We start from the raw sequence: 27,874 nt of genomic DNA, 5'->3' as shown, positions 1-27,874 counted from the left end.
GAAGTTGTAAGGAAGAACAATGGCAGGAGGGGTCTTTTTTTCACTGGAGAGGGTTTCGGGGATTTTTGTTGTCGGTTTGGTTTTTGTCTCTGCGGGGTCACTTACACGGAGATGCGGGCGAGGAGAGTCCGCCGTCGGGGGGCGTGCTGTTGGGTTTAGAGTCGGACATGGGGAGGGGCACTGGGCGGGCCACTGGGGGAGGTGGAGGCAGCAAGAAGGAGCCCGGCATTTTGCTCTGGCCGCTCCCGTTGGCTGCAGACACACAAATAGGGTCAGGAGGACGACATGCGACAATCCGCAAAAAAACGGGATGGAAAAAGAAATGGACGCGGCTCAGGAGCTCCAAAAAAATATCCATGACGGAAGGAGGGGATGGTGGAAAAGAGGGAGGAAGGTGGGGAAAAAACAACCAAAGGAATTATGTATGTAGATCTTTTATGGAGGTGTGACAAATAATAATCACCACGGGGTTTGAGAGGGAGGTGAGAGGCTCCACAGCAGGGGGTCCGTGGTGGGTGGAGGAGGAGGGAAGTGAGCACATTATTGACTGGGTTTGTCCAAGACGATGGCAAGAAATCAAAAAACCATGGGACTCGTCTACACAAGCACAACACCACCAACGGTACCAGCACCAAACAACCAAACTCCGAGTGAAATCGGCTAGAGATGGAAACAGAAACACGATGGAACAACAACACAGGACGGGAGGTTTCTGTGACTGATTCACTCTGATGAGAACTTCTGAGGGGGTTTGGTGGAGCGGAATATAAATACAAAATAAGAAAAAGGTGAGGAAGGGAAAAACGTTGGGGTCTGAAACAGTAAAAATACATTGACAAGACAATACAAAGATTTGTAGACTGACTGAGTAAACAAATGTCTGACGTGTTTACTTGTGTTCACCTTGAGCGCTTTTATTTTGAAATTTAACATAACATTGGAAGTATTTGAATTTTTTCTGTGGTTTGCATTCCTTTGAATTCTCAGATTACAAAACTCCATTTCAAGTTTGTTCTCAGGTTTACAAATTCAAAACATATTTAACAATAACTCGGAAAACGTAGGTTCAAATTCAGATCAATCCAAATCTAATATATAAATTCAAACCAAGCCGTGTTTCTTTAAATTAGATTTTTTCTTGAGATGAAAACTTCAGAACATGTGAATTTTTCTGAATTTCAAAAAGGGGAAATCAACGATAAATTAGACAAATGGTTTTCAAAGTAAAATTCCAATGCTATAAATTCCTTAGCACTTACATGTTGAAACCAAGAACAGTAGTTGTCAAATTGTATAATTAGGTAGCTAATGATAATAATTATTGTAGCTTCCATATCACATTTCAGCACTAATATGCTTCTATATACACTCACATTTTTTACAGTTAATTGTTAATCACTTGTTGTAATTATTTTTTGCAGATTCATATTTGAACATTTTGTCTTATTTTGTAATGTTATAATATATTTTTTTAATTGTTACCTCTTATTTTACAACTTAACTCCTACTATGTTCATGAATGCACAATTATACAATACTCTGCAATAAACCTTTGTATGATGTTCTTCTACTTTCTGTTTTATAATCACTATAATTGCTAACTGCATCAAACACGATAACCAGAGGGAAGAATCCTGCAACTCGAAGGCATGCAAGGTGCGGCACATGTGCAGCTAGTTTAAACGTCCTTACCTGTCCGGATGACTGCCCTGATCCGTCGGCACAGACGAACTGCACAAACTCCTTTAGGGGGGTCCTGTCCCGGGTGGTGGTGGTACCGGATGGTGGGGTGGGTGAAGTAGGGGCTGGACTGCTGGATGATGGAGGGAGACGGGAAGTGCAGCGCGGAGGCTGTAGCTCGGGGACTCCCTGCCAACACAGACATTTCTATTAGAGGAGAGTGGAGAGAGATGCAGAGAGCGAGAACACATGAGTTCCTGTTACACAAGGGATGCAGCAGCAATAGAGTGGTGCAGGAATGAGTCCTAAACCCTGAAGTTAGAGGCATGTTTGCACTTCCTGTTCTCTTGCCTTGAAGTGTTTTATAAATGTGTGTTTGGCCTGTGGTTAACACAGAAGAGACTTTTGTTCTACGACATGAAATACGTCAGTAAATACCCCACTGGTGGATTTAAAAACAGAGGTTGCTAACAAGAGTCTAAATGAGACGACTAAACGTCATCACACGCAACATTAGCCACCTTTATTTATTTTCAGGCGATTTGTAATCTGTTCTAGAAAAACGATGTGATTTTGGATATTTGTGGAGTTAGGTGGTCCGCGAGTGTTTTTGTATTGGTTAAGTGGTCCTTGGCATGAAAAAGTTTGAGAAACACTGCTTTATAGCCCAACATTAGCCTCCTTTAGCTTAGCGGTGGTGACGTGAAGTCATGTGACCGTGCTGTAGTTCCTTTTTAGCCCAACATTAGCCTCCTTTAGCTTAGCGGTGGTGACGTGAAGTCATGTGACCGTAATGTAGTTCCTTTATAGCCCAACATTAGCCTCCTTTAACTTAGCGGTGGTGACGTGAAGTCATGTGACCGTGCTGTAGTTCCTTTATAGCTCAACATTAGCCACCTTTAGCTTAGCGGTGGTGACGTGAAGTCATGTGACCGTAATGTAGTTCCTTTATAGCCCAACATTAGCCTCCTTTAGCTTAGCGGTGGTGACGTGAAGTCATGTGACCGTAATGTAGTTCCTTTATAGCCCAACATTAGCCACCTTTAGCTTAGCGGTGGTGACGTGAAGTCATGTGACCGTGCTGTAGTTCCTTTATAGCCTAACGTTAGATTTTTACTTCAGATATCATGCTGAACTAAACGTGTAAATATCATAAACAAGATTAATAATCCAATGGAGAAATCCCATTGGACCAGGAGATGCTGCCTTCAGAGTCCAACAAAGAAACACGTCGTCCCCGCACCACTCTATAACACATCACAACAGGAAAGTATAAATCTGCTTTTGAAATGTCGCACATGAAAGGAATGTTGTGTTTTTGCCAAGAAAAGCTGATTTGAAGTTAATAGCTTTGCTCGTAACGTTTTACGATCACTCCATACAGCTTTATGGTGGAGATTTACACACATATTGCATTCACATGTACACAATAAAAGAAAAACAACGTAACACTCGACAACATTCAGTCCTGCACACACACACACCTGACTGTGCACACATCCAATACATGCAGGCGCTGTATTTTTACAATCAGATGTGTAGCTTGCACACAGAGAAAGAACAAAGAGATCATTGAGTGCCGCTTTAATGGCTGCACGCCTGCGAGCCGTTTCCAGGGTGTGATTCACTGGCATCGCTGCAGCTTGGCATCCAGACGCTGAAACGTTTCTGTTTCTACGACAGAATTAATCTGCACCGCGTCCAAGTGGAAGCTTTTCTGCTGGAGCTTCACATCTTTAGAGATATATGTGAGGGTATTGTGAACAAACAGAGATACATACAGAGGTGGAGAAGTACTCAGATATCATACTTGAGTAAAAGTACAAGTACTCAGATATCATACTTGAGTAAAAGTAGAAGTACTCAGATATCATACTTGAGTAAAAGTACAATTACTCAGATCTGGTACTTTAATAAAAGTAGAAGTACTCAGGTATTGTACTTGAGTAAAAGTAGAAGTACACAGATCTGGTACTTTAATAAAAGTAGAAGTACTCAGGTCTTGTACTTGAGTAAAAGTAGAAGTACACAGATCTGGTACTTTAATAAAAGTAGAAGTACACAGATCTGGTACTTTAATAAAAGTAGAAGTACTCAGGTCTTGTACTTGAGTAAAAGTAGAAGTACACAGATCTGGTACTTTAATAAAAGTAGAAGTACTCAGGTCTGGTACTTTAATAAAAGTAGAAGTACTCAGATCTTGTACTTGAGTAAAAGTAGAAGTACTCAGATCTTGTACTTGAGTAAAAGTAGAAGTACTCAGGTCTTGTACTTGAGTAAAAGTAGAAGTACTCAGATCTTGTACTTGAGTAAAAGTAGAAGTACTCAGATCTTGTACTTGAGTAAAAGTAGAAGTACCAGAGTGTAGGAATACTCTGTTACAGTAAAAGTCCTGCATTCAAAATGTTCCTCAAGTGAAAGTAGAAAAGTATTCTCATCAAAATATAGTGAAAGACAGTAAAAGTAGTCGTTGTGCAGATTGGTCCATTTCAGAATAATATATATGATATGTTTTATAATGATTGATCATGAAAGTGTTCTCAAAGCTGGTGAAGGTGCAGCTAGTTTGAATGACTTTGTATACTGCAGGGTAGCTGGTGGATTTACTCCAGGTGGAACTAAAGTCTGATTCAACACTTGATTAGATTTCACACCATTCATCTGTGAAGTAACTGAAGGTAAAGTGAGTATAGTGCAGTGAGTCATTTAGTAAAGTACTTATTTTGAAAGGTATCCAGTAATGTGTAATGCATTTCTGTTTTTGAGTAACCACCCCAACACAGAAAGACAAACACGGCTGACGTTGAGTTGTCGGACAGGTGTGGAGAGGCAACATATATCAGCGTTAAGCGGATAATACTCTTATAAAGAAGCGCTCCTTTTGTTGTTCCTCGAGAGGGGAACAGAGGACCTGGCAGAGTGTAAATGTGAGAGAGGGGAGCACAAAGACCCTCTGTCAGACCGGGACCCATCACCAAAGATCCTGATTTGTATCAGAGGGTCTCGCTGCCAACACTCTTGCTTTAATACAGAGTGTGTGTGTGTGTGTGTGTGTGTGTGAGTGTACTTCGTGCCAACCAGGCTGCATCCCACCCCCCAAAACCAAGGCCTATAGCAACACTCTTTAATAAAGTGTGTGTGTTAAGAGTTTGTGTGAGTGTGTGAGTGTGTGTGTGTGTGTGAGTGTACTTCATGCCAACCCGGCTGCATCCCACCCCCCGAGACCGAGACCTGTATAGTAACACTCTGCTTTAATACAGTGTGTGTGTGTTAGTTTGTGTGTGTGTATGAGAGTGTGTGTGTGTGTGTGTACTTCATGCCAACCCGGCTGCATCCCACCCCCTGAGACGAGGCCTGTATATATAGTAACACTCTGCTTTAATACAGTGTGCGTGAGTGTGTGTGTGAGAGACCCACTAATCCCATTACAGACTGGGTGCAGGCCAGCATTGGGGGGCACAGGGGGGGGGTTATGATGGGAGGAGATAAAGGGCTTTAGTCATCCCGTTTAACACATTTTAAACAACTTAGTCATCACTTTTAAGCAAGTATTTTGACCATCCTAGTCGATACTCTGGGCAAACTGCCTCTTGTACCTTTCTCTAGATGTTATTTTGAATTCTAAGGATACCAGATTAAGGCCATACTGTCATCTTACATGACACATTGAATAACACCCAACATCTTGATCCACAGAGCTGGATATTTAAGGCAAAGGAGGTTTGTTCTACATATACTAAACACATGGGGGATTATTTGATCATCCATCATTTCATTTGAGACGTGTCCCCGTATATCTGTCACTCTCCCAGCTGCCGGAACCCATCTGTTCAGTTATTGATTCATCATGTCTAACGTCTCCGTAGACTTCTCTGCTGGCTTTCCAAATAGATTTAGCAAATATTTCATCACAACAGTCGTGTTCAGGTGTTGCATGTGTGTGTGGCGATGCAGGTGTGTGTGTAATGTGTATGTGTGTGTGTGTGGAGATGCATGTGTGTGTGGCGATGCAGGTGTGTGTGTGTGTATGTGTGTGTGTGTGGAGATGCATGTGTGTGTGGCGATGCAGGTGTGTGTGTGTGTATGTGTGTGTGTGTGGAGATGCATGTGTGTGTGGCGATGCAGGTGTGTGTGTGTGTGTGTGTATGTGTGTGTGTGTGGAGATGCATGTGTGTGTGGCGATGCAGGTGTGTGTGTGTGTGTGTGTGGAGATGCATGTGTGTGTGGCGATGCAGGTGTGTGTGTGTATGTGTGTGTGGAGATGTATGTGTGTGTGGCGATGCAGGTGTGTGTGTAATGTGTATGTGTGTGTGGAGATACATGTGTGTGTGGCGATGCAGGTGTGTGTGTGTGTGTGTGGAGATACATGTGTGTGTGGCGATAGAGGTGTGTGTGTGTGTGTGGAGATACATGTGTGTGTGTGTGGAGATACATGTGTGTGGAGATACATGTGTGTGTGGCGATGCAGGTGTGTGTGTGTGTGGAGATACGTGTGTGTGTGTGTGTGTGTGTGTGTGTGTGTGTGTGTGTGTGTGTGTGTGTGTGTGTGTGGAGAGGACCTGCACCATATTATTATTTGATCATATGAGAAAATGAGGATCTGCTCCGAACAAGGATTTGTTTTTAAGCATTTGGACATTTCCAAAGAGTCTGAAGAAGAACGGCTGAAGCCTTCCCTCTGTACGAGTGTGTATACAATTATACACACTAGCTGGCCACAACATGGATGAGATGTGTGTGTACATCAGCGTGAACATGTGTGTGTGTGTGCGTTCTCTGTACACCTCGAGAGGCGAAGGGTCTGGATGGTTTACTGACATGGCGTCGACCTCATCGCTGCACAGCTGCTCGCTGGTTACAAAGCTTTCATCACAACTACTCAGATCATGTACTTTAGTAAAAGTAGAAGTACTCAGATCATGTACTTTAGTAAAAGTAGAAGTACTCAGATCATGTACTTTAGTAAAAGTAGAAGTACTCAGATCTTGTACTTTAGTAAAGTAGAAGTACTCAGATCATGTACTTTAGTAAAAGTAGAAGTACTCAGATCTTGTACTTTAGTAAAAGTAGAAGTACTCAGATCATGTACTTTAGTAAAAGTAGAAGTACTCAGATCATGTACTTTAGTAAAAGTAGAAGTACTCAGATCTTGTACTTTAGTAAAAGTAGAAGTACTCAGATCTTGTACTTTAGTAAAAGTAGAAGTACTCAGATCATGTACTTTAGTAAAAGTAGAAGTACTCAGATCTTGTACTTTAGTAAAGTAGAAGTACTCAGATCATGTACTTTAGTAAAAGTAGAAGTACTCAGATCATGTACTTTAGTAAAAGTAGAAGTACTCAGATCATGTACTTTAGTAAAAGTAGAAGTACTCAGATCTTGTACTTTAGTAAAAGTAGAAGTACTCAGATCATGTACTTTAGTAAAAGTAGAAGTACTCAGATCTTGTTCTTGAGTAAAAGTAGAAGTACTCAGATCTTGTACTTTAGTAAAAGTAGAAGTACTCAGATCATGTACTTGTGTAAAAGTAGAAGTACTCAGATCATGTACTTTAGTAAAAGTAGAAGTACTCAGATCTTGTACTTTAGTAAAAGTAGAAGTACTCAGATCATGTACTTGTGTAAAAGTAGAAGTACTCAGATCATGTACTTTAGTAAAAGTAGAAGTACTCAGATCATGTACTTTAGTAAAAGTAGAAGTACTCAGATCATGTACTTTAGTAAAAGTAGAAGTACTCAGATCATGTACTTAGTAAAAGTAGAAGTACTCAGATCATGTACTTTAGTAAAAGTAGAAGTAGTCAGATCATGTACTTAGTAAAAGTAGAAGTACTCAGATCTTGTACTTGAGTTAAAGTAGAAGTACTCAGATCATGTACTTAGTAAAAGTAGAAGTACTCAGATCTTGTACTTGAGTTAAAGTAGAAGTACTCAGATCATGTACTTGTGTAAAAGTAGAAGTACTCAGATCATGTACTTGTGTAAAAGTAGAAGTACTCAGATCATGTACTTGTGTAAAAGAAGAAGTACTCAGATCATGCACTTGAGTAAAAGTAGAAGTACTCAGATCTTGTACTTGAGTAAAAGTAGAAGTACTCAGATCATGTACTTTAGTAAAAGTAGAAGTACTCAGATCATGTACTTTAGTAAAAGTAGAAGTACTCAGATCTTGTACTTTAGTAAAAGTAGAAGTACTCAGATGTTGCACTTGAGTAAAAGTAGAAGTACTCAGATGTTGCACTTGAGTTAAAGTAGAAGTACTCAGATCATGTACTTGTGTAAAAGTAGAAGTACTCAGATCATGTACTTGTGTAAAAGTAGAAGTACTCAGATCATGTACTTGTGTAAAAGAAGAAGTACTCAGATCATGCACTTGAGTAAAAGTAGAAGTACTCAGATCTTGTACTTGAGTAAAAGTAGAAGTACTCAGATCATGTACTTTAGTAAAAGTAGAAGTACTCAGATCATGTACTTTAGTAAAAGTAGAAGTACTCAGATCTTGTACTTTAGTAAAAGTAGAAGTACTCAGATGTTGCACTTGAGTAAAAGTAGAAGTACTCAGATGTTGCACTTGAGTAAAAGTAGAAGTACTCAGATCTTGTACTTGAGTTAAAGTAGAAGTACTCAGATCTTGCACTTGTGTAAAAGTAGAAGTACTCAGATCTTGTACTTGAGTTAAAGTAGAAGTACTCAGATCTTGCACTTGTGTAAAAGTAGAAGTACTCAGATCTTGTACTTGAGTAAAAGTAGAAGTACTCAGATCTTGTACTTGAGTTAAAGTAGAAGTACTCAGATGTTGCACTTGAGTAAAAGTAGAAGTACTCAGATCTTGCACTTGAGTAAAAGTAGAAGTACTCAGATCTTGTACTTGAGTTAAAGTAGAAGTACTCAGATCTTGTACTTGAGTAAAAGTAGAAGTACTCAGATCTTGCACTTGAGTAAAAGTAGAAGTACTCAGATCTTGTACTTGAGTAAAAGTAGAAGTACTCAGATCACAGACAGACACATATACTCTTGGCGGACTTGACGCAAGTACTCTGTCTCTTATACTGTTGTACAACAATATAATCATTCCTTCGATCCGCAGTGTGTCTGTGTTTCTATCTTGTTATATCTTGTCTTGAGCGTCTAAGGTTTCGGCTCCGCGACAGCACCGTGGTGATAAACCCAACGGAGGTGATTTATGACGTGTGGATGTTATCAGGAGCTCTTGTTGCTGCTGGAGGATCAGCTGCTTCACACGGAGTCAAGAGGAGTAACGACATGTGGTCCCTCAGACTCAATGTGTTCCCACACTGTGGAGGAGCACAAGGCAACAAGGACACTTGGGAAGAAGAAGTAATAATGCATGTGAACTTTTTTGTCTTTCTTAACACTGCGCATACTTGCCCACCTTGAGACCTCAGAAATCAGGAGCATTTCAAAACCACCGCGGGGGGGGGGGGGGGGGGGTTTTCACCGGAGCTGTATTAGATTAACATTAACATGCTTATTGTAGTTGTAAGTGCACTGCCTTGCGGCCTGTAGCAGCATCCTTGATGGAGCGTATGTGTGGGCTGGACCTGTATTTAACATGAGGAGTGAGCAGAGGGTGGAGTTGTCGATTCTTGTTCTGTTTTCTGTGACTCCTCACCCTCTCAGACTTTCAGTTGTGCGCGCTGCTAAAGAGACGCGTTACCATGGAAACCAAACAATGGTGTAGCTGTATTAAAGTCCGAGTGGAAACAGTCCTGAGTAAATCTGATTATGTCAGAAATGCGGGAGAAATATGACCCCGGGAGGAAACCGGGAGAGGGCAATGAAATCGGGAGGGTTGGCAAGTATGACTGCGAGCCATGTTCACGTTCAACTCTCTGACTGCTTTTGGCACATTCTTGCACACATACCCGATTTGCTCCTGTGGGTAATGTCCGCAGTAATGACTCTTACATGTCTAATATGTGTAATGTGTACTTGTAAAGCGCTTTGAGCACCTGTAAAAGCGCTCTAATAAAAAATGTAATGCATTATTATTATTATTATGTCTGCACACAGCACTCCACTTTAAAATATAATACACTGTACTTTACCATATACTCATTGTACTAACTGTTTCTGTTTTTTAGCTTTTAAGGTTATTCGTATAGTTACATTAAAATTAGGTGTAAATACTTGCCTTTTTTGATGCTAAATTGTTTCTTAAAAATACTCCTTTTGTATTATCGACAGAAGTGACTGTTATTTTGTATATATGATTGTTGTGTTTTTTTTATCTTAAAGGGGACCTATCATGCAAAATGCACTTTGTGATGTCTTGTATACATCACCATGTGTCCCCGGTGCGTCGGGGAACTCACGCAGCGTCAGAAAATAAAACCCTCTCTCTTTTCCTCCGTACCCAAATCTTTTAAAAAACGGGGAACAACGGAGCTGATCCAGATTTGTGTAGCAGATATGACGTAATTTCGGATGATGGACCCACAGAGAGTTGCTATCAGAAACAATGCCTGACGTGTTTTGGACGTAATCTCGTCTTTGGTTTACATTAGCAAGCCTCGCTAACACTCAGAGCTAACCTGTACTGGAGAGCATGTGTTTGAAAAGCAGGAAATAAAAAAGGAACTCACCTTGTGATAAACCCGCAAGAGAAAAAGGCATTTGAGCTCCATAACTGTTCCAGAGATAAACCTTGACGTGGTTTAGAACAGGATGGTGTTTAATCAGCAGCAGAATTTAACTTTATCTCCGGTAGAATTCTGATCATGCATTAGCTTCCGCCTCCTCTTTTTATTTTTTTTAAGCTAAGGACCCAAAATCCGTGTTTCTCTAACAGGGCTTCAAAAGAGGGGTTTGAGCAGTATGAGGCGTGTGGGTGAACTGTTTGGTATGTTAAGCACACAACTTCACAGACATGTTTTGTATAGGTATGGCCCTACAATATATGTTTCCAATATAGCACGATAGGTCCACTTTAATGTGTGCTGTCTGTTGACTGTGTATATAGGATATACATATTTGTATACATATCTGTATACTGTATAATTATCCTTATATACTTATTTTTTTAGATTGTTTATGTTCACACCACCAGATACCAAAGCTAATTCCTTGTAAGCGTAAACGCACCTCACGATAAACCTGATTCTGATTCTGAGAAGATAGGGAACAGAGAAGTGGAAATACAGAGGGCTGGATCACAATCCTCCAAATCTGTGCAACGATAATGAAGGAAAATGCACGATGGCATCACCTTAAAACAAGAAGCCGGGAGACCCACTTTAAGGCCAGCAATACCCCAGTGGTTTGGCAAATACTTCATGAAATGACCACCAACCAATTGCCACTAAGACTTGGAGATCAGGGTCTTTGAGTCTTTAGCTTGTTAGGCGCAGTGATTTGATGTTAACATACAACAATCAGGTATTCACGACTAAAGAAATGGCGTAAACAAAGCAGGAGACTAAGTTGACTTTTGCTCTCTAGTTATGAATCAAGTGCAATAACAGCTGGATACTACATTTCCCAGAATGCAACACAATGCAACTCCATTCATCCTTACTGCACTGCTTTCTAAATCTCTTAACCCTTCCAGTACATAACAGCCAATATGAAGGAATATTTATTATTATAATTATTTAGTTTGCATTATTATTCTTTTTTAAATTATTATTATATTATATTTTATTTTCCATGGGATATTTCTTTGTTTATTTTAATTTGTTTGGTACTGTAATGATGTAACAAAATCATATATAATGTTATAATTACATATTGTAGATGATAGTATAAATATAACATTATTATATATATATATATTTATATTACTTGGATTATTAATATATTATTTGATACTTGAACATTTATTTTTTTACTTATGTTTTAATGTTTTGAGGTCGATGGTATGGTATCAAATGGACAACATGCATACTTGTGTGTTTTGCACTGAATGTAAAAAGAAAAAACAAACAATTGCCAACCAACAGAAACGTAGAATAAACAAGCAGTACATTATGTCAACAAGTACAGATAGTAGACAACACTTGATCCGTGGTGTACCTCATGAAGAACAAAAGCCAGAGTATGAAGCGTTTACTTTCCCCCGAGAGACCACACAGAGCCAGACAAAACTCCAACACCCAGAATCCCTAGAAGCTCCGTCACCAGTTTGAACAGCACCCTCTGGGGGTGGGGGGGGAGCACCCATAGATCCACCTCTGCACCAGGGGGAGGGATGTGGAGGGGGGGGGGGGGGAGGCGTCTGTCGTTTTACAACCCAGTCGAGATTTAACCACGCCAACTTTTCCGCATGATGAAAGCATCGACGCAGCGTCATTGTTTTAACATGTTGGGGAAATCCTGAATGTCCTCTTCCAGTCTGAGAGTAGCATGCTAACAAAGGTATCAACTGTAGCTGTGAACATGACAGGATGTGTGATTACCTAGAAGAGCATCAGGACTGTTTGAGGCAGATGATAGCTATGTGATTAACATGATGGTTCAGCCTCTATGGAGAGAGACATCAAGCATGCTCATTTCTGACGTGGAGCTAATCTGAAGTAAACATTGAATACTGCTTTCTATTCCTCCATCTTGTGACTGTAACTCCCTCTCTTGGATATCAGCATGTGAAGGACACTGCTCAGGAACTAGTTGATGCTCTGTATGTGATGACTCCTTCCATTCTGGAGAGGATCACAGATACATGGATCCTGAGGTTGAAGCTCAAGCTTTATACATCCTTGACGCTCAGAGCTACGTTAATGCGGAATTGGGCGCGTGGTTCGAGCTCAACTGGGTTGGAGATACGACAGGTGAGGGGGGGGGGGGTCTGGATCTAGTCTCACCTGGTCTCACTCCAGCATGGGCAGTGTGTGGTGGGTGAACGCCATGCGGGGGGGCCTCTGGGAGGACATGGCGCTGAAATCGAATTTCCCCGGCTTCTTAAGAGAACCAGGCGATGAGAGTCCTGGCAAAAAGGGGATCAACAAAAAAAAAATGGCAGAACAGAAACGAGGTTTAAATCAAAACATGGCTGCTTTCTTACTTTGACTCTATACTGAAAAAAAGAAGAAAAAATCTTATCACTGTTTTTAAGTTTTAGTGAGAGTCTAATGATTATGATTGAAATCAATGGATCGATTCATCCATTGATTTGTTGATTGGCTTAATATACAGATGGGTTTCTCACAATCTGTGAGTCCGATAGAGCGGTGCAGGAATGAGTCCTCAAACACGGGAATGAATCAGCATTTTAGCACTTCCTGTTCCCTTCGACTGGAATCAATGGTTTTTTCTGAATGTGTTTTTGGTTCATTGCTATTTGTGTTTACGATATAAAGTGCGTCTGAATGAGACGACTAAACATCATCATGGCCCAACAGTAGCTTAGCCTTTACTTAGCCTTTAGCTTAGTTTAAAAATGACAGTTTGCTAACAGTTTCTTATGAGACGACTAAACGTCATTACTCTCAACATTAGCCACCTTTAGCTTAGCGGTGGTGACGTGAAGTCATGTGACCATGCTGTAGTTCCTTTATAGCCCAACATTAGCCACCTTTAGCTTAGCGGTGGTGACGTGAAGTCATGTGACCGGGCTGTAGTTCCTTTATAGCCCAACATTAGCCACCTTAGCTTAGCGGGTGGTGACGTGAAGTCATGTGACCATGCTGTAGTTTCCTTTATAGCCCAACATTAGCCACCTTTAGCTTAGCGGTGGTGACGTGAAGTCATGTTGACCATGCTGTAGTTCCTTTATAGCCCAACATTAGCCACCTTTAAAGCTTAGCGGTGGTGACGTGAAGTCATGTGACCGTGCTGTAGTTCCTTTTATATAGCCCAACATTAGCCCGCTTTTAGCTTAGCGGTGGTGACGTGAAGTCATGTGACCGTGCTGTAGTTCCTTTATAGTCCAACATTAGCCACCTTTAGCTTAGCGGTGGTGACGTGAAGTCATGTGACCGTGCTGTAGTTCCTTTATAGCCCAACATTAGCCACCTTTAGCTTAGCGGTGGTGACGTGAAGTCATGTGACCAGGCTTGTAGTTCCTTTATAGCCCAACATTAGCCACCTTTAGCTTAGCGGTGGTTGAAGCGTGAAAGTCATGTGACCGGGCCTGTAGTTTCCTTATAGCCCAACATTAGCCACCTTTAGCTTAGCGGTGGTGTGGACGTGAAGTCATGTGACCGTGCTGTAGGTGTCCTTTAATAGGACCAACATTAGCCACAGCGTGGTGACCCCGTTTAGCTTAGCGGTGGTGACGTGAAGTCATGTGACCGTGCTGTAGTTCCTTTATAGCCCAACATTAGCCACCTTTAGCTTAGCGGTGGTGACGTGAAGTCATGTGACCGTGCTGTAGTTCCTTTATAGACCAACATTAGCCACCTTTAGCTTAGCGGTGGTGACGTGAAGTCATGTGACCGTGCTGTAGTTCCTTTATAGCCCAATATTAGCCGCCTTTAGCTTAGCGGTGGTGACTTGAAGTCATGTGACCGTGCTGTAGTTCCTTTATAGCCCAACATTAGCCGCCTTTAGCTTAGCGGTGGTGACGTGAAGTCATGTGACCGTTCTGTAGTTCCTTTATTGCGTAACCTTTTTACTTCAGAAATCCTAAAGTGTTGTTAATATGTGGAGATTATCCTGCTGGCTTACCTAAAGCCAGTTGAGTAGCACTTGAAATGTTTGGCTCTATGAAACCTGATGTACTTATATGATTCTGTTTTCTTCAAGTTTGTATCTTGTTGGTCGAACGCACTTATTGTAAGTCGCTTTGGATAAAAGCGTCAGCTAAATGCAATGTAATGTAACTAAATGTGTAAGTATTTTAAACGTTGAGATTATTTCCTGCAATAATCCAAAAACACATGGAGAAATCCCATTGGCTTTTTGTGGTGGGAATCATCCCTGCCTGCACCACTCCATAGTCTCTATCTTTATGTACAGTCAGCGGGCTGTACCATGTCTGCAGATTGAAGGGGGGTTTAGGGTAGGGCCCAAAGGGGGAGGGGCTTGTTTTGAAGCAGCAGAGCAAAGGGAGTTGACGGGAGAAAGGCGGGAGGGGGGGCAGGATGGGAGGCTATATGGGTCAAGAGAGAGGAGAGCTGGGGAATGCAATGACGTCCAAACCATGTTTCACCACGAACAGCACAGGAAGGCAAACAAACCAAACTATTCCACTAATCAATCAGAAACAACCCTGCTCTCGGATACTCAGATCTTGCACTTGAGTAAAAGTAGAAGTACTCAGATCTTGTTCTTGAGTAAAAGTAGAAGTACCAGAGTGTAGGCATACTCTGTTACAAGTTGATCATATTGTTTATCATTAATCACGATCTGCAAAGTAAGTAAGTACATAATTGTAGTGGAGTAGAAGTACAAAGAAGCAATGAAATACTGAAGTAAAGTACAAGTACCTCAAAATTGTAATTTTTTTAATTGAAATACAGTACTTGAGTAAATGTACTTAGTTACTTTAAACCACCACTGATTACTACATATAGTTCTGTATCACACACACACACACACACACACACACACACACACACACACCACACACACACACACACAACACACACACACACACACACACACACACACACACACACACACACACACACACACACACACACACACACACACACACACAGTTTACAGGGGTTGTTGTTGTTGACCTCATGTTCTGTTGCCGAAAGCACTTTGTTTAGAATAGTGTTGTATAAAGAAAGTTATTACACTATTATGATTATTATCTCCAGGGCTAGGCAGCGGGAGATCTGCCATACAGACGGAAGGAGTTAGGAAGTAGTGAAGCGGTGACATGTGAACACATTAAAGTGCCCCCCTCTGTCTGAAATGTGCTTCAGTTCGGTCAAAACGGGCTCAGTAAGTACAGAGCGGACCAGAAACATGGCCAGAGTGTGAGCGCTCCGGATAAAAGAGGCTCTCTTCTGTGATCAGGACTTTATTTTGATGTATGGTAAATCCAAAACGCACAATTTAGACTTTCAGGGTTTGAGGCAAAGCGCCAAACTGTGCCTTTGACCTCTGTCAGGGAACCGCAACGTGGGTTAAAAAACTCTGGAAAGAACCGACCATAAAACCAGGGAATAATGAGGAAGTAAAAGTACATCAGCGAGGACCTCATCACTTTCATCTGCCGCGGACGCTTTGTTTGCTCCGGGTTCGAGAATACGGCGATAAACAACGCTGGCGAGCAAAAAGGCTCGTAAATATTCACACAAATAAAACAAACACTCAAATAAGGATGTGGGTGATTCCAACACGGCCCGAAGAGACGTAGAAATAGATTTTATGAGCTGCGCTTATAAATCTAACGGAGCAGATTTCTGAAAAGCTTTTTCTTTAATGCGGCACTGGGAAATGTTTTATCACTATTTACCCACAAGGCTCGGCGGCAGCTGTGCACCGATAAGTTTAGAAGAAGGTGGGCGACGGCACTTATGTTCAAGAAGGGTCGACATGTGAGCGGATACAATAAGCAGGGCGAGATTAATGTGATTTATGGAGAGAATTATATTTTTGAAACAGTGTGAAGACAGAAGGACACAAGATGCTTTAAGTTAGTTTTTCCAACATGTGTTTTTGGCTATATTCCATTTTCATTTCATATAGGAGATAACGGTTAGTAAAAGACGGAGTAGTAAAAGCGAAACAAGGGTTGGAGCTCCATATTATTTAATAGTTTAATTTGTTTTCTTGTTGTTTTTGTTTATAGTTAATGTTTTATAACTTAGTGATATTACTTAAGTTAGTTAAAGTAGTGTTATGCTTTTACTTATAGCTTTTACTATATTGTGAGAGCACTAGTAGGCATATCGTTTTCTACCAGGGTGATTCAAGCAGGACTAAAGAAGGAAAGGCTTCAGCAACAAATAAGACACCTGTTCATTGTACTTCACTTATAGGAATCAAATGCACAGAAAAGTAGATCTCGTCTGAACTTCCCTCCGTAAAGTTCGCTATCTGGTGCCTCAGTTACATTTCTGTTTTACTTTCCTATGATTTTGGCCGCTAAATAAACGATACAAATAGATATCCAGAATTTGAAGAATGATTCCTTATCGTCGTAAAATACTACATTTCAAACTCCTGATTTTATTTTTACAGGTCAATTACAAAATCCACCCGGGTCAGAAAAGCGGTAGAAGATGGATGGAAATTAACAACGTTTTAGCATCAAAATGTACTAATTCTGCACAATACATGTAAGTCGCTTTTATCCAAAGCGGGGGTTTGAACCTGTGCTCCCTTGATCCGAACACCAACGCACTAGTCCACTGCGCCACACGCCTCCCATGCACAATGGCCCATTTCAGAATGCACTGTAAATTAGCCATTAATACATTACTTTGTTGAATTCTAACCTTGAGACTTTTTAACATTTTGAGATTAATGTATAACAAAGTTTGGAGTTATTTTGCCATAAGATTTTAGTGTAATGGCATTTTTTTATTATAATATAGTTAAAACTCCTGATTTCATTTTTACATAATGTCAATTACAAAATCTTCTACCTGAAGATGGATCGGAAATTAACAACTTTTTAGCATCAACATGTACTAATTCTGCCCAATGGCCCATTTCAGAATGCACTGTAAATTAGCCATTAATACATTACTTTGTTGAATTCTAACCTCGAGACTTTTTAACATTTTGAGATTAATGTATAACAAAGTTTGTAGTTATTTTGCCATAAGATTTCAGGTATTGGCATTTTTAAATTATAATACATTTAAGATATGCTTTCCGCTTCAACTAAGTCTGTTTTCTTGAACCTTGACTATATATATATATATATATTGAAAATACTGGACGTTGGGTTAGTTTTTCTTGCATTTCTCTCCGAATACAAACTCCTGCTTTCAATCAAATGTATTAGTAAAAAAATCAAAGGAAAATAATAACTGTGTTGAATTAGTTGAAAAAAATACGAATAAAAGACATATATATTATAAGTTAAATGGTGCTGTTTTATATATTCATGTCTGCTGTAAAATGTGCTGAGAGCTGGGGTTGTATAATTTAATTTAAAGCGGCCTTCAGACCGTTAAAAACAGACGCCATGTTGTGTGTTTGAACGCATCGCTGCGTTTGGCTCCTCTGTGGTACGTATAGGGAGGAGAGCGTGCCACCACACAGCACAAGTTCAATTATAACCAGCTTATTATGCATAAACAGCCTTAAATTATACATATTGTTTTTAGTCTATGTGATTCCCTCTAATTAGTTCGTATCTCGCCGAAATATCTGCTTCTCAGCGAGGAGCGGCAAATGAGGCCCAGATGCCCAATGAAAGCTCCGTCTGATAAAACCAACAGAAGTTACTCTGATCTCTCCCTTAATCTGTGTGTGTGTGTGTGTGTGTGTGTGTGTGTGTGTGTGTGTGTGTGTGTGTGTGTGTGTGTGTGTGTGTGTGTGTGAGAGTCAACACATAGACACACACACTCACAGTTGTTTGTTCTGCATTATTTCTATGCTCTGCTGCTGGCACACTGCACAAGCAGACTGGCAGCCAATTGCTCCCATGACCCTTTAGCCTTGCCACGCTAACAAGCTGGCGACCACACAACACCTCCCAACTAGCATGTGCACCAAGACACACACACACACACACACACACACACACACACACACACACACACACACAACACACACACACACACACACACACACACACACACACACACACACACACACACACACACACACACACACACACACACACACACACGGACATGTCATCAGGTAAGCAAAAAGAAAAACAATGTCCCCCATCAGAGAGGTGTCCCTCATTAGCGGTGTAGCTCACACATCATTAGCACTCATAAACAAAGAGTTTATATACCCCTTTATGACACGTTAGCAGCTCCCACACCCAGCAATTAGCAGGATTTATATAGAGTGGTGCGGGAATGAGTCCTCACCCTGGGAATGAGTCAGCATTTTAGCACTTACTGTTCCCTTGTCTAGAAGTAAACGGGTTTCTGAATGTGTTTTAGTCTGATATAATGTAAGGTCTGTGGTTAATGCAAGCTGTAGAGATTTGTAATTTACGACAGAAAATACGTCAGTAAATCCCCCACTGGTGAATTAAAAAACAGAGGTTGCTAACATGTGTCTAAATGAGACGACTAAACTTCATCACACTCAACATTAGCCACCTTTAGCTTAGCGGCGGTGGCGCTGAACTAAACGTGTATTATAATTGTTTGTTTGACACAGATTATTTTCTGGCATAATCCAAAATGACATTGGATTTTTGTGGGGAACCTCTTGCATGCTAACTTTCAATTTGGCCTACAAAAATACATCATCCCTGCACCACTCCATATCAAAATCACCTTTCCCCCCCCATTGAGCGGCAGCAAGCAGGAGACAGACGACTTAATGATGGATTACATGATCACCTGCGATGCCTCGGAGCTTTTCATTCAGGTAAAGCATCAACTCCAGAGCAGGCGGAAACCCTCCCCCCTTTTCCCTCCTCTTCCTCCCCCTTCCTCATCTCTCTCACTCCCACCACCAGCACCAGAACAGATGTCTGCTGTAACCCAGTAGCTCCCTTCGCTGTAGACACATGGAGGCGCCATCTGGACCCAAACGCTGCTCCTCTCCAGATTGGGGAGTGTGTTTATGTGTGTGAATGTAAATCAGAGAAAGAGCTGAAATGTACATTTGTGTGTGTGTGTGTGTGTGTGTGTGTGTGTGTGTGTGTGTGTGTGTGTGTGTAACTGTGAGTAAGCATGTCTCAGAGACAGAAGGCTGTGTGCTTTGATGACACACCTGAGTGCCGTCAGTCCTGTTTGTCTGGGTCGTATATATTGTTTTTTTTCCGCCGCTGTCTTTCAAAAAGGCGATTGGGACAGCACTCAACAAGCCGGCAGCATGAAGCGGCTAACACTCAACAAAACCCTCACACACACACACACACACACACACACACACACACACACACACACACACACACACACACACACACACACACACACACACACACACACACACCATGTATACATCACTTCAGGGGACATTACATTGACTTACATGCATTTCCTGGAGACTTAACCTAACCTTAACCAGAACCAACACATGCCTAACCCTAACCAAGTCTTCACCCTAAAATTAATGACTCCCCTTATGGGGACCTCCAATTTGTCCCCATAAGGGAGGCGAGTCCCCACACGTGACTGTGTAAACAGATTTAGGTCCCCACAAGTATAGTAATGCTAGGACACACACACACACAAAATTACACTCAAAGCCCTTCGCTGCACGTTGCTGAATTCGAACCGCCACGAAAAAGCTGTTTGTATGCATGTGCTGTGTGACAACAATGTGGTTTTTCGGATATGATAATGCACATAATTGAACGTTGAAAACACAAGTTTGTCAGGATTAAAGGGATTCAGAGACGTCTTGAATGCACCAGGGACGTCTTCATCTTCCACAATAACATCTTTGAGGCAGACAGGCGGTGCATGTTATGGAGCTACTGGGGCGACCAAAAGGCTTTGGTTTACCCACAATGGACAACAGCAGACATCTGGCAGAAACAACCCACCCAGCGGCAGCACAGCCAGACAACATTACACCAGAGAGAGAGAGAGTGGGATGATGCAGAAGAGCTCACAGGAACAGACAGAAAGAGATACAGGGTGGTGCACAGTATATAATGTTTAATGTTGTTCTAACCATGGTAAGGAAACTGCACTCCATCGCTCTCATGCTTAATCTTCCTCTCCTGCACACTGGCCAAATGGTGCTGCACTGAAAGGCCAAACAGGGGAGAAAGGGAAGAGTTTAACAAAAGACAGAGATGGAAAGAATTAGAGAGGGAGAGAAAGTGGTTAAATAATGGGCAACAAGGGACTTTGATGTTATAGAGTGCAGGCGAGTGTCTATAAAATCATTACATCATTACTGCTGGGGGCTTTAAAACGGCAGCATGTGAGTGGGAGTGACGCAGAATACAATTTAAACAGCTAAACCCCCAGAGATATACATCAAGTCTTAAATACATTTCACATGGAACCCATCATGATGGTTAAAAATGATGTAAGCCAAGGGGTGAGTGGTTATGATTTAAGAAGTCAATGGGTGGAAACACAGACGCTCCTCTACTGATATACTCATAAAGACAACATATGTAGAACTGTGTCAGGGAATAATATAAAAGGGATGTATGTTATTTATGAAAAGAGTGATGCGTCATTACTGTACGCTAAATATGAAGCTACAGTTGTTTGGCTTAACGTTAGCTTAGCATAAAGAGTAAAAACAGGAGTAACAGCTAGCCTGGCTATGTCTAAAAGTTAAAAACAACTCTGCCGACCACTACCTTTATAACTCACCTATTAACATATTAATAAACCCTGTTAGTTTAATCTGTACAAAAAACAGACTTCAAAAACAACTATTTTAAGTTTTACGGCTAGAGCCAGAAGCCGGTTAGCTTAGCTTAGCTTAGCACAAGTGCATGAAAAAGGAGTAAACAACTTGCTAAGATAGCATGTTATATATTGTTTGTTTAATTTGAACTAAATTGTAAGCTTAAATAAGACATGTAAGGTAACTTATTCCCCATTTCCAGCTAAGCTAACTGGTTGCTTTCTGTAGCTGAGCCAGAGACCGGTTAGCTTAGCTTAGCAAAAGTGCATGAAAAAGGAGTAAACAACTAGCTAAGGTAGCATGTCATGTCTTGTTTGTTTAATTCTAACTAAATTGGAAGCATATAGACAACATGTAAGGTAACTGTTTCCCCATTTCCAGTCTGTGCTAAGCTAACTAGTTGCTTGCTAACTAGCTAAGGTAGCATGTTATATCTTGTTTGTTTAGTCTTTGGTAAGATAACGAGTAGCTTGCTGTTGCTGAGCCAGGGGCCGCTTAGCTTAGCTTATTACAATGAGTGGAAACGTTGTTTTTTCTCATATAAAAACCAAGTATTAGAGAAGTTGTGAATGGATGATGAGGGTAGAAAGAGATGTGGGATGATAATGGTGGAGAGAAGGGTCAACATCATAGTACAGAGACGAAGGGATGTGTGAGGTGAGCTTTGGCTACTGGTTCACATCAGGAAGTGGGAAATTAACACCTGAACACATTGTTTTAAATTTAAAATTTAAAAGCTAAGTATGTTTCTTTCTGAAGTTGAACTTTTAAGTCATGAACATTTCAAGAAACACATTTTGGATAATAGGCTACAGGTATTTGCTATTTGCAGGGAGTTATATTAGAAGATTGATACCACTCTCTGAAGTACATATTAAACTATAACCAGCAGTCGGTTAGCTTAGCTTAGCATAAAGACTGAAACAGAGGGAAAAACCTAGCCTGGCAAAAACTAAATCTGCCTACCAGCTCCTCTAAAGCTTTCTAATTAACACATCATGTTTTGTTTGTTTACTCAGCACAAAACCCAAGGAGTTCAGGAACTAACTAAAAATAGCTGTGCACATTTAACCCCCCTAAAACCACAGTGCATCGTTTGGCACTTTTAATAAGACATACGGTGTTGATTAATGAGCTTTAGAGGAGCTGGTAGGCAGATTTTGAAACCTCTGCACAGAGACTTGATGCTAAGCTAAGCTAACCAGCTGCAGCTTCACATGTGCTTCATGAGCGAGTATCTATCTTCTCATTCAACCCTCAACAAGAAAGCTTCCATTAGTACTTTAAAGTGGGATTGTATGACGTACTTATGGAGATTGTTTCCTCAGCACAGAGCCAGGCTAGCTATTTGCACTTGTTTCCAGTCTTTATGCTAAGCTAAGCTAGCTACAGAATACTTTTAAGCTTAGGACAGTACAATATTTTGAGAAACATTAGGATTCCCTGTCTCATTGAGAGGTAGATGAGAGGAATAACTGGTATTAAACTTCTCATTTAACGCTAAAACTAGAACGTGAATAAGGATATTTTCCAAAATGAGAATAAAATGTTAAAATAAATGTTTTTTCAGGTGCGTTAAAGTTCAATGTAAAGGTTTTATAAGCCTCCTTTTAGCTGATTGATGTGGACCAGCTCCAGGATGGGGGTTGCAGGGTGTGTGTGTGTGTGTATGTGTGTATGTGTGTGGTGTGTGTGTGTTAGCGGCACTACCTGCGTCCACATCGTTGGGCCAGCCGCTGGACTGAGAGCTGCTGCCGGCCGCCGGGGATCGACCCGAGTAAAAAACATCGTCCACCGGACTCTCCATCTCGCTGTCGTCAATGGACTTACGCTTGTTGGAGCTAAGAGGAAAAAATAAGAGAGTTAGGAACTTATTTTAAATCAGGAATGAAGACTTTTCGGTGCTAATAACTTTAATCATGTATTTTAGACCTGTTTTTCAATTTTAGCTCGTTTAATATGTATTCTCATGGCTTTTTAACCACTGGTTTTACCCTTTTGTGTTGTCTTTCTGTCAAATATGCAACTTTAGTCGTGGTTTGTATATCACTCAAATCATTTCAACTCATTACCACAAGTTTTACACTGTTTTTTTAATCATTTATCAATAAGACCTCCTTTACAGAACATTAGGCGCGTTAACATCGGAGTACTTTTCCCCGTACTTTTTCCCGTTTAGTTGCGATAGTGCCTGGAATTTTGCGTTCACACCAAAAAGAGAACGTAGTTCCGAGAACTTTTACCCCCATTTTCAGTCCCTGCTAGAGAGGTTGTATATCCTGGGGAGAAAAAAGTACCAATTTCGATTGGCTGGGCGAATTGCAAACCACGCCCCGTAAAACTCGGAAAGTTTTGTGAAGCCGCCATTGTATTTGCTGCATTAGCATTATTAAGCATTAGCGTTAGCCCCCGTCGCACCAACTGAGAGAGACTAACTTATGGCAACACAAAAGAAAACATGGGAGCGGTGGAGATGAGGAGGTGTGGAAGTCCCCAACTCCGAGGACTTCCGGCCGGGGACTTTGGGCGGCAGTATACGCCGTGAAGATGTTTGCGGCCTGCCAGTAAACCCAAAGCAGAAGAAGAAGAAGTGACGTCAGCGGCTTCATTTGCGTAATCTTATTCCGGTGTGAACGCGATCTGTACTTAGCTCCATGGGGGTACTAAATGCTGGGAACTAAGTACGGCAAAGTACTTGGTGTGAAAGCGGCTATTTACCTTATTTTTTTGTTTAAAAAAGCAGAAACTGAAATAACTTGTAATAACTATCGAGTATAATTTGGATCAGAGAGACATTTTGATAGATTATCATAGACAGGTTTATGTCAAAGTTTAGTCGGGAATCGGTTTTAATGACAGCACATAATGACACCAGATGCTATAAATTAAAAAAAACCCACAAAAATCAACCTTATTTATTTTTATCAGGACTGAAGACTTTTCTGTTTGAATTAAATAACTTCTCACATCTTACACTGAACTGTAAATCTTAACCATGTCCAATTCTGTTTTAGCTTGTTTTAAATAGTATTTTTGTGCAACTTTGACTGTTTATAAAGTGTACAGTATAAATCATCTTGCAATTTTGGTTTACACCTTTAATGTAGACTTCATTTCAACTCATTACCTCAATTTCTACTTTCCTTATTATCGTTGTTTGTCAATAAGACCTCATTGACACAAAATTAACATTATTATTTTTAGCTTAAAAAGGCAGACATTTGAATGGTTTTGACTATAAGTAAGATCAGAATAACCTTTTGATGGATTATCATAATAATAATGCATCACATTTTTTATTAGAGCGGTGCTCAAAGTGCTTTACAATTACACATATTAGACATGTAAGAGTATTAACTGTGGACATTATCCACAGGAGCAAATTCGGGTGAAGTGTCTCTTGCCCAAGGACACAACGGCCTGACGCAGTGGCGGGTTTCGAACTGGAGTTCACCAACGCCCCCTGATCTGATGATCAACGCTCTAACCCACTGCGCCAAGATCGCCCCATAAACCATCATAAACTCGTTTCCATCAAAGTTTAGTCAGGAATCTGTTTTGGGACCATTTAAACTGTTTTAATGACAGCACATAATAAACACCAGATGCTATAAATAAAAGAAACCCCAGTGATCATTCCTTTTTCTCAAGATCAAAGTAGTACGAAATCATCCATGTTATTTTTGTGGCAATTAGATTAAATAACCCCATTTACGACATGAAATCATTTAAAAAGAAAGCAGGACATTTGATCCGAGGACAACAGGAAGCTTAAATGTGATTTTATGATTTGTTCCTGTTGACTAAATGAAGTCTAAATGTCGTATTGAAAAGCACTTTGATTGCCTCGAGTAGAAACGTGCTCGTTAAATTAAACTTTCCTTGCTTGTTTTACAGGGAAAGAAAGGAGTTGGATGTTTACATTTCGTTTGAGATTTCCATTGTTCTTAAACGTGCATGTTGCTGGTTTCTCACAGGCACTTCTAACGGGGCTCTAATGAATGCACGCACATGATTTGTGGGGAATTTTGAGGACAGTATATGGGTCCATGTTCCCCCTGTAGTCCGACATGTATCTGCCTGAAATCAATATGTTATTAAAAATGTAAAAACGTCAAGGCTTTCCCCCGCTATGTTTTCTTTTAGTATTATGTTTTATCCGGAGGGGGCAACGCAAACTGGAGACAGCGAGACGAACACGAGGCCAGACTTCATTCAGCGTGCTGTACACACACAGAAACTGATCTGTGTGTGTGTGCTGATGCTGGAACTCATTTGTGCGTGTGTTAGCATATTCTTATAGACTCATACATCTGTGACCAATAAAATTAAAGGCTCTCGTGAACGTACAGCGATCCAACATGTTTAAATATGTGCTCGCTCGTGTGCATTTCTGTGTGACAACATGTGTGTGTGTGTGTGTGTGTGTGTGTGTGTGTGTGTGTGTGATGCAGAGCTCTGTGTTACATTAGCATCAGGGGAGAGATTCTGTAATGAGTGTAACTACCTCCGTGGGAGACTTGCATAAAGCTCCATCTCAGTCCTGCAGCGTGAGAGGAGCGAGGGAAGGAGGTAACGGAGACACACAAACAGAGAGAGAGAGAGCAGGGATGAAGAAGGTTAGCAGTGATGAAGAGGAGGAGGAAGAAAAGGGAGAGAAAAAGCACAGTCAAAAAGCAGAGCAAGCATAACAAATACAGCAGTGTAAGGGTCTGTACACATGAGCTAGGCTAACAGCTAACAGCATCATCACCACTTCTTCATGGTGTTGTTTTTTAAGTGTGTTTAAAGTTGACATTTTCTGCTCAGTTTCAGGTTCATATTAGTATTTATATTTATCTCAAATCTGGCATAACACATCTCTTTTCTGAGATGAATGTACTTGTATGCGAGGTCCTTGTTTAAATAAATACTAACAGCGTCCTCTCAGACTTCAAATACGAGAGTACAAATATGGTCACTTTCTAGTTAAAACTGCAATTTTTGATCCTGAATATTACAGAAATGGACTCCGCATCCTCAATAACCCCCAAAAACCACTTCAAAATTATCCAAATCGGCCAAGCCATTTTTGAACTATTGTCAACATACAGGCTATAATGCTAACTAATGCTAATTGTGCAAAAGTCCCAACATATGCAGGTTAGCATCCAGCTGTTTTTTCTATGTGCGGGGGACCTGTGCTATACATTTCTAACACAACACTTTGGGGTAATCAAGATGTCCTGGTTCACTAAGCTGGCTACGACTATAAGGGAAGGAGTTAGCCTAAAACGCCTGAATGTGTACAGACCCTTAAGTGGTTAAAGAGTCAAGAAGAGAAGAATATTAGTACAGGGAAAAGTGCATTTTGAGCAGGTGTGTGTGTGTGTGTGTGTGTGTGTGTGTGTGTGTGTGTGTGTGTGTGTGTGTGTGTGTGTGTGTGTGTACCTGGTGGAGGGGGTGGAGGTGATGGAGCGTCGGCCCAGCGTCACCTGATTGATGTTGTAATACCCGGGGCTGTCCAGGTCAGCCAGGGAGAAGTTCGGACCTGTCGCCGTAGCAACTGGGCTGAGGGACACACGCACAGACGCACACACACCAGAAGAAAAGGAATATCTTTAGTTTATTTATTCACCCTCGACCTCACTGACTTCCAGACAAAGGGACAGGAAGTGCTAAAATGCTGACTCAGGTTTAGGACTCATTCCCGCACCACCCTGTTCATCCATTCAAACAGGTGAGACAGGTGAGACTCACTCTGTGACACTCGGACCAGCTCGGCTACGTTCCAAACCCCTGAAGTCACAAAGCAGTCCTGGAAACTCAAGTGTCCTGCAGAGAAAAACAAGAGAATCAGAATCAACATTATTTTGGAATAAAATAAAAATAATGATAATTTAAGGTGCAATTAAAATAAAACACATAACATAGAATCCATATTTATATATAAAAAGGAGGTTCAATCAAATCTGCAATACATTTTTTAATGCAAATATGTAAAAAAAATATGAGACGTAAAAGTGACATTTGGAATAAAATAATACAAAATAAATCGATTTCTTGAATTAAAGTTGAATTAAAAGATAAAATAAAATATTTCTGCAGAAAAGAAAATAGAGAGCGGTGTGCACATTGGATAAAAAACATATAAATAATATATTAACAATCTTCCCATCTGTCCATCTCATGTCTCCCCCCTCCCCAAAATATCATGTCCCCCCCTCCCTTCACTCTCTCCTCCGGGTTAACCACAGTGAGGACGATGAGGTCATCACTCTGCGGCGAACATGTGGTTCCTATCAGCCAACGTCAGTGTGATTTATGAGTCCCAGCTACAGTACCATGGGCTCCCCTAACCAATAATAAACTGAGGGGCCTGTATGTGTGTGTGTGTGTGTGTGTGTCTAACATGTAAACTCACCATTGGGGGGGGGCTTCACGTCTGTGTCTCCTTGATGGTTTGAGATTTCTGATTGTCCTGATTGTTCTGAAGACACAAAAAAAGAGAGGAGAGTTAGTCAGGTGGAAATAACCCAGAGAGAGAGAGGGGGGGGGGAGAGAGAGAGAGAGGGGGGGGGGGGGGGTTAGAGTCAGGAAGGAACTGTTCAGAAAGTGACGGCAGTGCGGAAAAAGTACTTTTACTGGGTAAAAAAGTAGTAGTTTTAGTTTTAAAAGTACTCAATTACAAGTAAAGGTCATTTGTTAAAGAGGCTCTGCAAAGGATACAATCCCAGTGTTCCCTGCAGAGGGCGTTTCTCTCTCACACACACACTTACTACACACACACACACACAACCACACACCACACACACAACAACACACACCACACA

The 27,874-nt window shown here is 41.0% G+C and overlaps 1 protein-coding gene across 1 annotated transcript in view; it reads right to left on the bottom strand.

Annotated features, from left to right (window-relative positions):
• nfixa (nuclear factor I/Xa) overlaps positions 1-27,531 on the bottom strand; it is a gene marked incomplete at its 5' end in the record, with an annotated part of 42,631 nt that extends 15,100 nt beyond the window's left edge. The window contains 8 exon segments of the mRNA XM_034203021.1: positions 106-252; positions 1,693-1,869; positions 20,367-20,441; positions 22,773-22,903; positions 25,570-25,605; positions 26,493-26,612; positions 26,802-26,876; positions 27,466-27,531. Coding sequence (XP_034058912.1) covers positions 106-252; positions 1,693-1,869; positions 20,367-20,441; positions 22,773-22,903; positions 25,570-25,598 — 559 coding nt within the window.
• Between the last annotated feature and the right edge of the window lie 343 nt (positions 27,532-27,874).

The sequence above is a fragment of the Gymnodraco acuticeps genome, unplaced genomic scaffold (genome assembly GCF_902827175.1).
Source record: "Gymnodraco acuticeps unplaced genomic scaffold, fGymAcu1.1, whole genome shotgun sequence".
Lineage (NCBI taxonomy): Eukaryota > Metazoa > Chordata > Actinopteri > Perciformes > Bathydraconidae > Gymnodraco > Gymnodraco acuticeps.
This window is presented reverse-complemented; position numbering and strand designations above follow the sequence as displayed.